At 40.8% G+C, this 16,682-nt stretch overlaps 1 protein-coding gene across 1 annotated transcript; it reads left to right on the plus strand.

Annotated features, from left to right (window-relative positions):
* LOC120246122 (cytochrome b-c1 complex subunit 7) lies at positions 1-4,413 on the plus strand. Its single transcript, XM_039253456.1, has 4 exons — positions 1-100; positions 2,261-2,332; positions 3,371-3,537; positions 4,204-4,413. The coding sequence occupies exons 1-4, from the start codon at positions 82-84 to the stop codon at positions 4,279-4,281; spliced, it is 336 nt and encodes a 111-aa protein (XP_039109387.1). The 5' UTR covers positions 1-81; the 3' UTR covers positions 4,282-4,413.
* The last annotated feature ends 12,269 nt before the right edge of the window (positions 4,414-16,682 follow it).

Consider the following 16,682-nt stretch of genomic DNA (forward strand, 5'->3'; position numbering starts at 1 on the left):
GCGACATGAAGCGCCTGCGCATTGGGCCCAGCGCGTCCTTCAGGACTTACCCAGCAGGCAACGCTCCAGTCTCGGGTCAAAATGGCGGGCCGGCCTGCGGGTAAGTCACTGGCGACCGCACTGACAGGCGTCGCCGCACCCAACCTTATATTCTTACAAGTTTGCTCCGCTTCCTCTGCTCTTAGTGTCCAGGTGTGCGGCTACAGGGAAGGTGGCGGCTCCGCTCCGAGCCTGAAGGACGCCTTTTCCCTCACCCCCTTGCTGTCCCCAGGGCGGACTCACCTGGAGGGTTGGGAGGTGAATCTGCTGTTGGCGAAGGTCCCCGCGGTGGCTCCACAGCCCTGGCATTCCAGCTGCCCGTGCTCGGCAGTCCTTCCGTTCGGCCTTAAAGTTCAAGGGTACAAGGAGATAGATAATTAGTTTATGATTTTCAACCAGAATGAACCGAGTGCTTGCCTTGAGTCAAGCCCTGTCGTGTGCGATAAATTATCCTGCTAGTGAGACAGAGGAGATACTAGTTTCTCTTTTACACCGATCGGCTAACCAAGGCAGAGTGGCCAGAGGAAATAAGTCTGCAAACTCGGTTCAAACCCCACGCTTCTCAAACGGAATTAGGGGCAGCTGAGCCCGGGTTACAGCGAAACTTCAGATGAACCTAGGTTTATGTGGAACGGCAGCTCTGTCTGTAGATTTGGAGAAATTTGTATTTGTTATAGGCACTGGCAGAAACATACTTATGGAATAGAATACAGAAATTACCGGAATATTTAAAACAGATCGTGAAGACCAAGTAGGATATTCCCTCACCAACAAGCACCTTTTTTGCCAGTCTCTGCCCTCTGGAGGTATAAATTGGAATAGCTTTTAAAAAATATCGATCCTTTTCTCCTCGCCCCCAGCAATGGGTGAAGCTGTTAGAAAACATCAGATTGCCGGAATATCCATTAATTTAAATGACACTGAACTCTTGGGGAGTCAGGGAGACATTTAAGTATCCATTGTTTCATTAGTCTGACAATTGTAGAAGGCACTCCCTCTGTCCTGTGTTTGAGAACTAGATAGACCTAGTCTCATCTTGGATTCGATAAATTCTGTAAACTTTATTCTTCTGCAGGGACAGCGTGTTGTAAATAAATCGAGATAATGTGGGTAAAGCAGATAGGATAGTGCCTGGCTCGCAAGTGTTCAGTGAATATTAATCATCACCATCAGTAGTAAATATGTTTACAGATAATTTTTCTTCTACAAGTATGTTTGTAGATAGATTGTTGACTCTTTGGTACTTGTTTTTCTAGAAGCAATTTCATACATGGTGTTTAATTTTCAAGGAGACTTAACCAAAGCTAGTGTGATATACTAAGGAGTAGGGATGAGGAGGGATTGAAATTAAAGGGGAGTTTGCTTTCATCCCTTGGTGAGGGGCTAGCCCCAGACAAAACTTGAGAAAATTTAGACATGCTCTACCTCCCCTTATTACCATCTCTCTTGAGAACATCGGGCACTGTCATGTTGCCCTGAGGCCCTGCTGGGTTATCCCATCAGGCTCAGTCCTGCTGAACTTTAACATTACCTATTTCTTCTCATCCATTTTCAAATACCCATTTCCTTGTTGGAAAGTTAGTTACTTGGGAGGAGGAAAATGGGCTTCTTCTACTATAATCCATATTAAATGACTGGTTAATGGTACCATAACCCTCCCAGAAATACATATATATTTAAAGAAGGCAGCCAAGTGAAGCAAAGGTAATGTAGAATGAAGATTCTGGAGGAAGAGGGTCATTGAGCCTGTCCTGAAGTCTTACCTTCTTTTCATATAACTCCAACTCCTCTGAAAGTTTATACTTATTTCCTGTGATTTCTGAAACTGCAAAAGGTGGGGGGCGTTCTGAGTTCTATTCCCACACCCTACCCCTTCAGTTCTGGTGGTAACAGGAGTACATGAAAGGATGGAGCACTTGACATGGAGAGGCTGGAGTGGTAATAACTACTGCTGTATAGATCTCGTGTACATCAGATGTTTGAGTTTGCCCTTTTCCCCAACTTGCTGCCTGTTTTTTTTTTTTAACCTGTAGTCACTTTTGCTCAAAGATAAAATAAGCAGTTTTGATCTACAATGTATAGAATATACGCTTTTAAAAGGAAATTCCTTCCTATGTTTGCGTTCTCTAACAAGGTAATAAGAGTACTGGTTGCTTGTGTGTCTGCGTGTTTCTATAGTATAATAAGTGAATTGCAGCAACTAACAGGATGACAATATCAGTTGCAGCATCAAGCCGGTGGCTGGAGGGTATTCGAAAATGGTACTACAATGCTGCAGGGTTCAATAAACTGGGTGAGTATCTGAGTTTTCTTCTTTGGTTTTCTTGTTTTGCTTTATCTGAGAGTAGTGCCTTTTTGCAAGAGTTACGAGTCCCAAAAACAGTTTAACTAGTTGTACCTGTGTACGTTAGAGAATCTTAAAATTAGGTCACATTTTATTAAGTCATTCTTTTTATTATTTTGAGAAGAGAGTAATAGAATCATCTCAGATGTTTGAGATGGAAATAAATTATGTTCTTGAAATATGGGAGCAGTACATTTTTCTTATACATCCCCTCTCCCTTGGGGCGCCTGGGTGGCTCAGTCGGTTAAGTGTCTGAGTTCGGCTCAGGTCATGATCTAACAGTTCATGGGTTCAAGCCCCGCATTGGGCTCTGTGCTGACAGCTAGCTCAGAGTCTGGAGCCGGTTTCAGATTCTGTGTCTCCCTCTCTCTCTGACCCTCCCCTGCTCACGCTGACTCTTTCTCTCAGAAATAAATAAAATATTTTTAAAAATTTTACATTCCCTCTCCCAACTCCTCCACTTAGCATTTGAAAATTTAAGTTGTATGAACTTTGAAAGTAAGAGATTTTTCAAATGTTAAAAATTGTCTGGCATTTTTACTATCATCTGATACCTGAACTTTTTTAGAACTTTGTAATTTGCCTTGAACGTCATCTTTTTCTTAACTGAAGCTTGATGGAAGTGTCATTAAATGTTACTGGTTCCTTAGTACACTGTCATCTTAAGGTTCTTTAATACCTTGATCTCAGATGTAAAGTATAAGAAAATAGACATGTGTTCATTGATGTGTGTTTCAAAACAAAGTGGATGTTTTAAATATTTTTAAAATTGTTTCAGAGAAAATGTGAGTTTTGTGGCAGTGGATTTTAAAAGGCTCTTACTTTGTTTCTATAGTACTGTTTAAGAAATAACGCATTATTATGTATGAAATACATGTTTCACCTTAGTCTTTTAAGTTATAACTCATAAACATATTTACCTGTTTTTTTTAAATGTCTGATTTTTGAGATGTGTATTCAATCTGACTGTCTTGTTTTCTATCATAGGGCTAATGCGAGATGATACAATATATGAGGATGATGATGTGAAAGAGGCCATCAGAAGGCTTCCTGAGAACCTTTATAACGATAGGATGTTTCGCATTAAGAGAGCACTGGACCTGACCATGAGGCACCAGATCTTGCCTAAAGAGCAGTGGACAAAATATGAGGAGGTAGCACAGCTTTTATGTATCTGACAGTACTGGCCTCGAAGGACTGAGCATTAGAAAACAGAGACATGCATTTGTACAGTCAGACTTCTTAAGGTTATGTCAAATAAATATCCTCGCGGCAGTCCAGTGAGGTTAGTAGAGCAAATGTTAGCTCCATTTTAGAGATAAACGCCAAAGACTTAGAAGTGATGTGACTGTTCCAAAATTGCTAAGCAAGTCTCTAATGTAGAGATCCAGGGCTGGGGTCAAGATCCTTTCTCTTCCAGGCCATTGTTCTCCCTCTACACTCTGCTTTCTGCTCAGATGAAAAAAAATGGTGATATCCGTGTGATCAGCCCATGGAGTGGGCCTCTAGCTCCCAGAAGGACTCTGAAGTAAACCGCCCCTCCCGAACTGCATTGAAATTAGGCAAAGGCGTGTACTCTCATTTCTTCTTCTCTGCCAGACTTTCCTCTCAATCTATCAAAGCAACGATTACAGTATCTTTGTAGGCTTTTACATTTTAGAAAAGTAGATGGTTTTTAGTCTGCTTGAATATACATTTTTCTTAACTTAGAAATAAAAATTAATTTTGATGGATTTCTTTTGTCAGAGACCTGTTGAGTGTTAGGGATATATCAGTATGTAATGTTGGCATATAATACTTTTCTTTTATTCATTCTTTAGGATAAATTCTACCTTGAACCATATCTGAAAGAAGTTATTCGGGAAAGAAAAGAAAGAGAAGAATGGGCAAAGAAATAATCATGCTGTTGAAATCTGTGGTTGCAGCTGCCCTCAAATATTTTTAAGAAGTTGGGTAATCCCAAAATGTACAATCTGGAGCTATTTGAGCTGCAAGTGTATTACTTTAAATAAATGTGTATTGTAATTATTGTTGGGATGTTTGAATTCTAAACCTTATTCTGAGCAACTACTGAATTTACTTACCTGTTAAAATTCTAAGATACTTTTTAGTTAGCATTTTACTTCTTCCTGGAGCTTAACAAAGCTACTTTAGTAAGTTTTCCTCACTGAATGGATAATTTCGTAATGTACTGAAGGATATAACATTCTTCCAAGTAGAATCGTCTCCTTTATAAATTATCAAGGTACTTAGGAGCCCCTTCAGGGCCTGATTTGCAGGGACGGAATAGAGCAATTTGCCTAGATCCTCATTTGATCATGGATTTGGTCATGGTAAAAGCAATTCTCCTTTAACATACTTAATATTTTGTAAGATTTGTGACTTGATTTTGTAACCCATTTGAGCTCTATTGTTGGTACAGTATCACAAATCACAGAAAAACGGATGAAGATGTTGGTAGATGCTAGTGTTGGGGTTGGTTTAGTGAAGGACTGTATGAGATTAGTAAAGACTTTGTCACAATGCTTCCCTATCAGCCCAACGAAGTAACTAAGACAAATTCTCAGACAGCCAAGGACCACCGAGTGTTTCAGTGATCTAATTTCTTCCTCTCTCACACCTTTTCAAATAAATTTGAATCTCATACATTGCCGATGGGTGTTCTATGGATATGACCCCTTTGGATAACATTTTGGCAATATGTATCAAGAACTGCAAAATCTTTCTAAGTAATTCCACTAACAGCCACCATAATATTGAGTGATTGTGATTATTTTAACACTGTACTTTATGATCATTGATCTCAGTGCAATGCACTGAGATAGGATTATTACTCCTTTACAGATTGAGGAAGGCTTACCTACAGAGGTCAAGCACCTTGTCCAGGGTCATGCATCCACAGAAATAGTGTAGGACTCCAAAACCGTGATGGAATGCCGCTTTATGAAAAAGATGTTTTTGCAGCATTGCTTATCAGAGTGAAAAACTGAACAATAAAAGCTTTCAACAATAAGACATGATTAAGCTGTGCTAAGTACAAAAAGTATATTTATGAAGACAGTTTTAAAACTTGGACACTTAATGATCTTTAATGAAGAAAGATGTAACCAGGTGAAACAAAATCCCTGACCCTTGGTTAAGGAAAGACTGGAGAAACAGATCTTTTAGTGAGTAAAGGTAGTTTTTATATTTTTCCTTTTCTCTAATAGTTAATTTTTTATAACTGAACAGCAATCACTTTTACAGTAGAAAAGGCTATAGATAATTTATTTGTGTTCCTGGCACAAAAGCTGTAGGTCATAGGATCTCTTGACTTGTTTGAGCCTCCTGCCCCAGGGGCTCTTATGGGTGAAATGGTAGCTAACAGTAAGACTGAACAATTTTTCTAAAACATGTTCAGGCTGAATAGGGAAGACTGGACTGAAGGCCAGCAGCAAGTTGTGCTCTTGTATTCCCTTTTTGCCAGTGAATTCCTAGGACAAAGGAGGATTGAAAACTACCCAGGCCAGATTAAGATTCCCTGGAGGTTTTTAAAGATCAGGCCGCACTTGAAGGAGGTTTTAACACAGTCCTTGGCAGAGGCAGGCCAAAAAAATGGACCATCCTGATCCCCTGTTTTTAAAAGCATTTGAATTTTCCTTGACTAGGACTCTCCAGAGGTTCCTTTAAGTTCAAGATCACTTTTGCAGGAGTCTATCACAAGGCATCCAATGTGCACCTTTGCAAGGAGACCAGAGCTGAAGCGTCTCAAACCGGACCCCTACAATGGTATGTGGAGAGAAGGACAGGGTGGAGGGAGGCTGAGGCACTCAACTTAGGAACTATGTTTGTAAATGCTGTTGACCTTTAAAGCAAGCCTTAGGGCTATCCTGAAAGATGGGGGCAAACAACTGACCAAGGTTAAGGTGTAACAAACAGCTGGGTCATCCACCTGCTTGAGGCAGAAAATGAGGCATGACAGGGCAATCTGTGACTTTGTGAGAGCTCTTTCTATAGCCAAACTCTAAGGCTTTTCTGTGTCAATGACCTGATAGAAAAGGTATGCAAAAGTTCTTTGAAAACCATACTGTTTTGCTTGTTATGAAGAATAAGAAAGTAGAACCAGTATTTGGCCATTGAAAGACTAGCTGAAGGGGTGAGAATTTTGTTAATTGGTCAATGAAATCCTTTCTTTTGGGAAGAGGGTTTTTTGTTGCCAAAAGCTATAGTGTTTGAAAAATCAGCATGGGCGTATCTAAAATACAGAGGCTGATCATCCTATACTCAGAATAGAGTGATTCAGAGATGATTCTGGGTTAGACTGCGAGATAGGGGTCCACGATTTACTATGTAACTTCCAGAATATAATTTAGCCTCTCTGCCTCAGTTTCCTCAGCTCTACAGTGAGGCCAGTGATAGAACCTACTTTACAAGGATATTGTGAAAATTACCTGACTTCCTTACATGTCAAGCATAGTTAGAATAGTTCCTGGCACATGGCTAGGACAAGGAGGGTTAGCTTCTGTGCTCCTTTAGGTGAATAGAAAGAATATTCTGGGAAGATGCTGAGTACTGTCACATCGGGTTAACTGAGTAGTAGGGGCTCAGGTCCTGGGCTCGTCTCCTCTATCTGCCCCCTTTGGCTGTCTGACCTTGATGAAGTACCCATTAGCTGAGATGAGGACAGGTGGAATGAGACCTGTATGACAGATTCATTGGGATGGAGTCCAGCTAAGTCTTAGCTGTCTCCTTGTTTTGTCTTTTGAGTTGGCAGTTTTGTTTTGTTTTGTTTTTAACTCTCAAATGTTCACATCCTGCTAGTTTACATTGTACAGCATAAAATGTTTGGTATTTTATCGTTCAAACTTTGAGGTTGATTTAGGATTTTAATGTATAATTTCCTAGACATCAATGAAAGATAGATTCGCTTACTTTGAAGTGTTTTACTCCGTCTTTCTGTTCTTTGCAATTCCATCCAACACCTGGCTTATGTTCACTGCTGTAGTGCATCAATGAGCCTTCATGTTGCTGAGTCGTAGGATGCAGAGTAAGGAATCATGGGGCCTCCGGTCCCCCAATACTGTCTCTGGTTCTAATCCCAAACAGCCACAGCAATGTTTGGTAACATTCTCAAATGGAGTTTTCATGGCCTGAACATTTCTATGCTTCTCTATGAATGGTACCAACATTTTTCTTTTAACGTTTATTTATTTATTTTGGGAGAAAGAGAGGGGTGCACACACAGGGAAGAGGAGGGGCAGAGAGAGAAGGAGAGAATCCCAAGCAGGCTCTGCACTGTCAGGGCAGAGCCTGAGATGGGCTCCATCTCAGGAACAGGAGATCATGAGATCATGACCTGAGCCGAAATCAAGAGTCCCATGCTTGCCTGACTGGGCCACCCAGGTATTCCCGTACCAACATGTTAGTGAAGGAATGCTCACTGGCAGCACCATTGTGTGTTGTCAAATTCCAGAATATTAATAAAGCATCAAGTGTAGATTTCGATAATGATTTTGTGTTTTACTTTAAGGACTCCCTTTTTTAGGCATTAATTCTGTGCTACTTTTGACTTTCTAAAAGATTCAATAATAAAAGTTAAAACTGGGCCAAAGCCCAGAGTTCCTATAGCCATAATAATCCTTCTATATTCACAGACATGATGGGGTTTATTAATAAAGACATCCTGTGTGTGGCGTTGAAAATAGCCAAAGTACTTGGAATTTTTAAGTTAGGTGAACATAAAAACTGTGCTAAGCAAACCCGTGACAACCTGGAGGATGAAGGGAATTGAGTTTACACTGAACGGATGACATGAAGTTTAGGAACTACCATTATCAGAGATGAACACAGTTGAAGGGTGAATAAAACAGAACTCTAGAAAATACAGGGAAAGGGTCTCTTGTTGGAAAATAGGTACTAAATTCTGCCACTAGGTGGCGATGCACTACAACTTTACAACTTCAAGGTCCACCACACCAGTGAGATTGAAGATTTATCCATTCTGTGCCCCACCAACTCCCTCCTCCTTTCAGGATGACAACACCTTAGAGGTTTATGACCATCAGGAGAATTTACAACTAAGCTATATACTGATGTAATGAAATCTAATATATGCTGTGCAATGAATTATGAGATGTTATTTAGTTTCAGGATTTTATTACTTCAATCAGTTATGACCATATTTCCTTTTATATGATTGCTCACTCTTTAAACATACCAGATGACTGTATAAGGAACACCTAATAAAGTCTATAGATGTTAAAATATAAATGTTTTAATTTATTTGCCATAATTTGTTTAAATTCTGGTTATAATGGTATTCATATTAAAAGTCATAACATGTTAGAATCTGAGATCTCAGATTGGATGGTGCCTCCGAATTCTATTTTGCTAAGAAATGCCATTGTATGTATTAGCAATTGAGCAGGGAAGAAGAATGGAATCATTACAAGGCAGTTAATTTTTAGCATAGATTCCAGAAAGTCTGTTAATATTTGAGAGGCTTATGTATTATGACAAACTATTTAAATTGTTATTCTGGATTCTGACTATATCTCTCCTACAGTCAAAAGAATGCATTATTTGTTTTACTTTGTATTTTAATACATTTGCCTATTTTTGCATAAATGCCAAAAATGTAATTTCAAAATAAATCCCTGTGAAACTTCTGGTAACATTATTCAATTGAGTCATTGCTTTGTTAGTATTCTATTTTAAATAAATTTTATACATATATATGAAAACTATATTTACAAGCCAACCTCCCCCCCAAAAAAGGGTAATTTCTTTGGTTTACAAAAGAGTCAGCTTATAATTCCTTTCTTATGCATCTATTTAAAATGTGGTTTGCCACTAAACTGGAAACTCAGATCTGATGCCAACAATTTAGGCAAGTCATTAACCTTTATAGATTGGGGTTTCCCAGCTGTAAAATGAAGGGGCTTAACTGCAAAGACTTTAAGACTCATTTCAGCACCAAAACAGTCTGGGTCTGTGATTTAATTTATGCACATTATAGTTAGGAAAAAGTACTCTTGATGGAGCATCAGCTCTGTACCAGGCATTGTTCATAATTTGTCTCTTAATCCTCTCTGCAACCCTTTCACATAGATATCATTACATCTACTGTATAGATAAAGAAATTGGGCTTGAAAAGTCATTTTCCTATTGTTCATTATATAGTTAAAGAAATTTTTTTAATGTTTACTCATTTTTGAGAGAGAGACAGAGCATGAGCAGGGAAGCGGCAGAGAGAGAGAGGGAGACACAGAATCTGAAGCAGGCTCCAGGCTCTGAGCTGTCAGCACAGAGCCCAATGTGGGGCTTGAACCCAGGAACTGCAAGATCATAACCTGAGCTGAAGGCAGATGCCCAACCTACTGAGCCACCCAGGTGCCCGTAAAAATTTTTTTTAGTGTGTGCTTTTTTTTTTTTTATGTGGTAGCTAGGGCTAGGACAGGGTTTATCAACATTAGCACTATTGACATTGGAGGCTTGATAGTTCTTTGCTGTACATTTTAGGATGTTTGGTAGCATCCCTGTTTCCCTCCACCCCAGTTGTGGCTACCAAAAGTGTCTCTAGACCTTGCCAAATATCCCCTGGGAGACAGAAGTGCCCCCAGTTGAAAGCCATCAGTATAGGGATACAAAGAGAAGCCAAAATGGTGGAAACAGATATGTAAATAGATAAAGAAATATGTACATCGATATGCAAATGTGTAGATTATCTCCAAAAATCTATGTATTGGGTATTACGGAAACATGGAAGAAGGGAAACTTACTCAACCAGGAGGGTAGTCAGGGAAGACCCTCTGACAGCTTAGCTGAGTCCAGAAGAGTAAGCAAAGCCAGCCAGGCCAAGAAGGGGTGGTGGAGACTTTCCAAGCAGAGGCAAATAAGAAGGACATGCTCAGAGACACAAAAGTGCAAGGTGTATGTCTAGGGAAGAGCAGGCAGTTTTACATTAGCGGAGTGGCAAATGTCAGCTGGAAGAGGTGAGACGAAACTTGGAAGGTAATTCCCTATCGACATACTTGGACTCTGTGAGCAGGAAAGTATTTGAAAAAAGTCTGAGAAGTGAAAATTCCCAAAATTTTCAAGTTGAGTCAAGGGGATGAATTTTAAAGTTTCTCAATATTGAACTGCCAATTTGCTTTGCGGAACTTTATAATGATTTATACTCCTCTAAGCAATACATTTGCACCCCTGCTTGCACTGAATGCTCCCCTTAAGAACAATCTTTGTGAACTTGGTTGGAGAGCTTCTTGTTTAAATTTGCATTTCTTGGATTGAGTAGTTAAACATTTTTCCATTATGCTGTTATCAAATTGTTTTTCCTCCTTAATCAATCTTGTTCATGTCCTTTGCCTACGCCTCTATTTTTACTCTTACAATTTTTTCCTTATTTGTTTAGTTTTCTTCTTAGTTCTCCCTGCCCCCAAGTTTGGGTCAGTTCTTATCTATTTGGTGTGAGACCTTTATGTATTTATACAGTCCTCCTTTTACTTAAGTTTGTTGAGATGATATTTTCTTATTTCATTGTTTGAATTTTGTTTGGATTATTTTTGATGCCTTTTCAACTTTGTTCATGGTGGTTTTTGTCAAATGGAAGTTTCCAATTTTTATGTTGTACAATCGATCAGTCTTCTCTGTGGTTTTGCCTTTGAGGTCATGCTTTTAGAAGTCCTCTCTTTACTCCAAAGTTATTTAAATATCAGTGAGGTTTTCATCCAGTACTTTTAGCTGTAAGAGGTAAAACCATAAATCTTTAATCTCTAAGGAATTTAGGTATATGGTATGACCAGAGCATATTTTTGAGAGATACTAGGAGGTCCAATTGGCAAGACTGGATGATCAATTAATTACTTGTGCAGAGGGTGAAGGTAGGAGGTAGGGGATCCACTAAAGGGAATGCCTTAGGGCGAATGCAGGCTGGTAATCAGCCCATTCTGTGAGCTTGTCATTCTGTAACTCTGTTTACTGTGCTGGACATTCCAGATGCATTCTCTGCACTTCTCCATCTTATTTTGCACGTGGGAGGCTGTATGGATTGCATCAATAGACACCCTTGCCCACTGGTTTCTGGCTTGAGGTTGGACAACGGAAAGTCACTTGCAGGAGAGGGCAGACAAGAGAGACTGGGGTTTACTTCCCTAGCCCCCCCCCGCCGCCTCGCTGGGCTAGGTTTGGCAGTCCCTCTCAGGATTATTACAGCTCTCTGCCTCCCTATAACCCTGCCTGCCCTTTGTTAGTATTCTCCTCACTGAATAGTCCTTGGTTGCAGGAATCTGACTGGCAACCGAGGACCCTGACTCAGACAGAGTTGGGCTCCCCTCAAGATAAAATCATGGTTTTCCCACGGAAGCACCAAGTGCCACCACTTGGAACTGGGTTGTGGTCCATCCCTGGAAAATGTCGCAAGCTTGCTTCTTTGAGGTTGGCCAACTCATGGCCCAGAGTCAGCCTCTGAGAGCCCACACAAGCTCCTGTCGAAGGGAATGAGCTTCCAATGCCTGTCTCCTACCCCTCCCACCTCTCTGCCTCTATGCCTAATGGATCTGCTTCCAATCAGAGACTTAGTCTTCTACACAATTTAATTCAGGGAAATGCCAGTGCTAAAAAGATGCTGTATGACAGAAAACAGAAGGTTCACCCATCCTGACATACTGCTGCGCTGTCTTTCTGGGCAAGCTCTTTCTTCTTGTTTAACTCCCTCGTCCCCAAACACACTGCAAAATCCTACCTCTAGGCTTTGTGTCCCCTGTCCCCTGTCTCCTGGGATGCCACTCACAACCCTCACCATCCTCTCTGCCCAAGTTCTAGCTTTACTTTCAGCCAAAAGTTAAATTCTACATACTCAAAGCCCTGCCTGATCCCAAAGTACCTGACATTTCTATTTTCTTTGAATTTCTTAAGCATTGACTGCTTCAACCAATCATTTGTTATTTAAAATTTGGGGCGCCTGAGTGGCTCAGTCTGTTAAGTGTCTGACTCTTGGTTTTGGCCCAGGTACTAATCTCAGGGTTTGTGGGTTTTAGCCCCACTTTGGGTTCTGTGCTGACAGTGCGCAGCCTGCTTGAGATTATCTCTCTCCCTCTCTCTATCCCTCCCCTGCTCATTCTCTTTCTCTCTCTCTCTCTTTCAAAATAAATAAACATGAAAACATGTTAAAAATAAAATTAACTACAACTATTTACCTAGTGTTCACTGTGTGCCTTTAGCAGTCTTGTTATTTCTTAAAAAACTTTTTTTTAACGTTTATTTATTTTTGAGAGAGAAAAAGGAGACAGAGAATCCGAGAAATCGGCTGCTTAACCGACGGAGCCACCCAGGTGTCCCTCCCTAAAAAACTCTGTAAGTGTTTCATACAGGCTTCGAGGTGTTAGGTAGTTAGTTGTACAAGGTCACAGCCAGTGAGCAAACTGAAGTTTAAATTCTGTCTGCCTCGAAATTGCCATGCTGTCTTTTCCATACATGCTGTCTCATTTATCATCCTTATATTTGCAAATTCAATTCCATCTCATACTCATCCCTTGCTTATACTTTCCTTTTTAAATTCTATCAGTCAAATGATAGAACTTTAGTTTTAAAAGTAGTGTAATCATGCCCTCTCTGAAGAGGTGGCATTTGAACTACATCCTAAATATTGGAGAGGAACCACCATGTGAAGCCACGCTGATTCTCAAGTTGAGCTGCGCAGAGAATCACCAGGGATGTTTAAAATAAACAAGTAACCCAAACCAAAACAACCTGATGCCTGGGGACCACCTTGGAGATTCTGAATTGACTAGATGCAGCCTGTAATGCGGATGGTTTTAATAAATAACTAAGGCTGAGAAACACTGGTTTAAGAAAGAACATTCCCAGCAGAAGAACAGCAAGTGCAAAGGACCTGTGGTGGTAGTTAGCTGGGGGGGGCAGCTGAGGGGAAGCCGCCGTGCTGAATCTGAGTAGAGGAGGAGAGAGTGCAAACCTTGAAGTCAAAGAGGCAGGTCAGCCAGGTGGAGGACATTTTAGACCAGAGGAAGGAGTTCGAATTTTATGTAAATGCAACAGGGAGCCCTGGAGGTTTTTAAGCAGAGCACTGAGCTTAAGAGCAGTTTTTAGAGCTTTTAGAGCAAGTGGTATGTATAAAATTATCTCATTCTTTTTAAGGAAAGCAGAGCTCTCCAGGTTATGGGCGTCTTATAATTTATTCAACCACTTTCTCATTGATTGACATTTGGGTTGCTTCCAATGGAATGCTATTACAAATAGAGCCGCAGTGAATATCCTTCTGCACTTGTGATTTTTTTGCATTTTTATAGGATAGAGTCCAAAGGCTTAAAAAATTTAGACAGGGAATATGGTTGGTGGAGAGGGGAGAAAATCCTTTAAAACTCCCTGTCATGCAAGGAAGAGAGATCTCTTAAGCCCCAGTGTCTCAAATGCATGTTCCACACCAGCCAGGATAAAGCCAGGCTTAGCAGACCATCAAGATTTTGCAACTAGCCGCTGGAGTGTCCTACAATAACACCGAAGTGTGAGAAACACGGACACACCCAGCATTACTGAAGCGGACATTTCATTTCCCCTTAGGTTTTAATAATATCATAAATTGATTACATTTGCTCTGCTTTCTGTTCTATCCAAGTGATTTAGCTAACATATTGTATGTTTAGTATTTTACGTTCACATAAAAGTCAGCTTTTTAAAATCCTGTTATAAATCAGGACAGAACTTTCCCTTTCAGTAGATAAGTCTACTAGTTTTTGTAATTCCCATTGTCTAAAGAAAAGGTGCCTAAGGTGAGCGTTTCTCCATTTACTCAAAAAAAAAAATTTTTTTTAATTTCTTAAGGCATTTCCAGCTTTTCTGTACATGTCTGTGTACAAATAAGTTTTAATGTGTTCATTGAACTAATATTTACTCCTACATTGTGCTGGGCGCCAGGTTCCAAGGATGAACCACATTGAAACCTTGTCCTAGTTGCGACTGAAGTCTGGAGGGGAGATGGCTCGGTGCAGAGACGGTCACAACTTTTGGTGAGTTGGGCTTCTTTGGGGAAAGCGGGGCATAGAGAGGGAGCGTGGAGGGTAGGACCCACCCAACACTGGGTGAGCTGGAGGTGGGTGACATTTGGTTGGTGATAAGCAAAGAGAATAGATTGTCATTAAATTAAGCAGACATTTGTACTGGGAGAATATCATGGAATCAGCAGAAGTTGTTTTAATTTCCCATTGCTGCTGTAACAAATCACCATAGACTTAGCAAAAAACCACACATATGTATTTTCTGACAGTTTTGGAGGTCAGAAGCCCATAATAAGTCTCATGGAGCTAAAATCAAGGTGTCTTCAGGCCCAGTTCCTTCTGGAGGCTCGGGGGAGAAGCTGTCCTTTGCTTTCCAGCTTCTAGAGGCTGCCAGCATCGCCTGGCTCATGGCCACATCACTTCGATTTATGATGCTATTAGCACATGGCTTTCTGCTATCTTTGACCTCCCTGCTTCCCTCTTATAAGAACCCTCGTGAGTACATTGGGCCCACCCAGATGATCCAGGATAATCTTCCCGTCTCAAGACTCTTAACTAAGTCACATCTGCAAAGTTCCTTTTGCTATATAAGGTAATGTACTCACAGGTGCCAAGGATTAAAGCGAGGACCTCTTTGGGGACAGAGGCTGTTATTCAGCCTACCACAGAAGGCAAAAGAGAAACCTCCAGAAAGGAATGGATGGACTCAAGCACAGCCAAGTTCCTGTCCCAGGGTGGACTGAAGCACTGTACCGGTCACTGCAGCTGCTGGCCCCTGGGCTGCTGGCCTGCGTAATTTCTCAGCTATCTCACATCTGCATTGCTCCCACAAGACAGGATCGTGAGCTGGAACATGCAGGTGGTGGAGGCTGGCTCAGGCACCCCGTGCTGACTGCTGGCAGAAGGTGTATTGCTTCTGAAACTCTGGTGGCCCGAGGCACGGGTTTGCCTTCCACCAGGGCTTGTACCGGAGGGTTCCCTCCCACAACCTGCCAGGAGCATGTCCGGACTCTGGCGGCTACGGTGTGGACACACTAACACATCTATCCTGGTGAAGGAACCAATCACCAGGTGTGTTGTCCTGGAGGGAGATGCATGGGCTGGTGGCCTGAAGAAGGATATTAGAGTAACTCTGGTAAGTTCTTATGTCCTTCTTCATCAAGTGGCTTGTTTAAGGATACTTGGGCCCTTTATCAGGCTGTCATTTTTCCCAAGGAAAAGGGACTAATACTAATACTAATAAAGGGGATCTGAAAAGAAATCAGAGATACATGATATGTTCTAAAAGCAAACAGATAAAACATTAGAGTCCCTTGCTTTAATACACTCCTGGTGGATGTGCAGTTGCCAAGGTCTTTAAAAAAAAAAAATAGATGCCAAGAGCCTTTAAAAGGACATAACATTTAGAGGCGCCTGGGTGGTTCATTCGGTTAAGTGTCCGACTCTTGACGTCAGCTCAGGTCATAATCTCACAATGCATGAGATCAAGCCTCACGTCGGGCTCTGTGCTGACAGTGTGAACCCTGCCTGGGATTCTCTCTCTCCCTCTCTCTCTGAACCTCCCCCCACTTGCCCTCTGTGTCTCTCTCTCTCTCTCTTAAAAACAAATAAACATTAAAAAAAATTTTTTAATGTAAGTCCATGGATGTGTATTCCAGCAGTGTTTATTGTGGCATGCATTGATGATATTATTGTCAACAAGGGGGAGCTGGGAGTTGGAATATTATTCACCCTTTATAAGTGGTTCTCAAAGGGTACTTAAGGCTATAGGAATATTAAGGATGTGTCTTGTTAACTGAAAAAAAAAAGCAAGCAATTTCAAAACAAAACATATGATGTTAATATTATAAAAGCCATATATATACTTGAGGAAAAAAAGACAATAGTAATTTTCCATAAGTTTTCAGACGTTTGGGCCAGGGACCCTCTGAAATCCATCCAGGGGTTCCAGATTTAGACACCCTGGACTAAAAAAGATATGTCAATTTAGAGAGAATTTTAACCTTTTTATGTGTACTCTTTCATGTTTTCCAGATTTTCAATGAATTGTTTTTATAATTTGAATATTAAAAAAATAACAGCATTGGAAAAATTAAACTGCGATATTAGGAGAAAATAAAGAAGGAAAAATATACTTGCAGCACACATGTTCTTAACCAGGGTATATGTTAGAACCACCCGAGCGGAGCCTCTTCCACGATATACTCCTCCCCAGAGATCCTGATTCCATACACAGATACAAACAAACAAACAAACAAACAAAAAACATCAGAATCATCTGGGTGCTCCTGGTTAAGGATTACCAATTC

This window comes from Hyaena hyaena, unplaced genomic scaffold, assembly GCF_003009895.1.
Source record: "Hyaena hyaena isolate Hyena2069 unplaced genomic scaffold, ASM300989v1 scaffold_452, whole genome shotgun sequence".
NCBI lineage: Eukaryota > Metazoa > Chordata > Mammalia > Carnivora > Hyaenidae > Hyaena > Hyaena hyaena.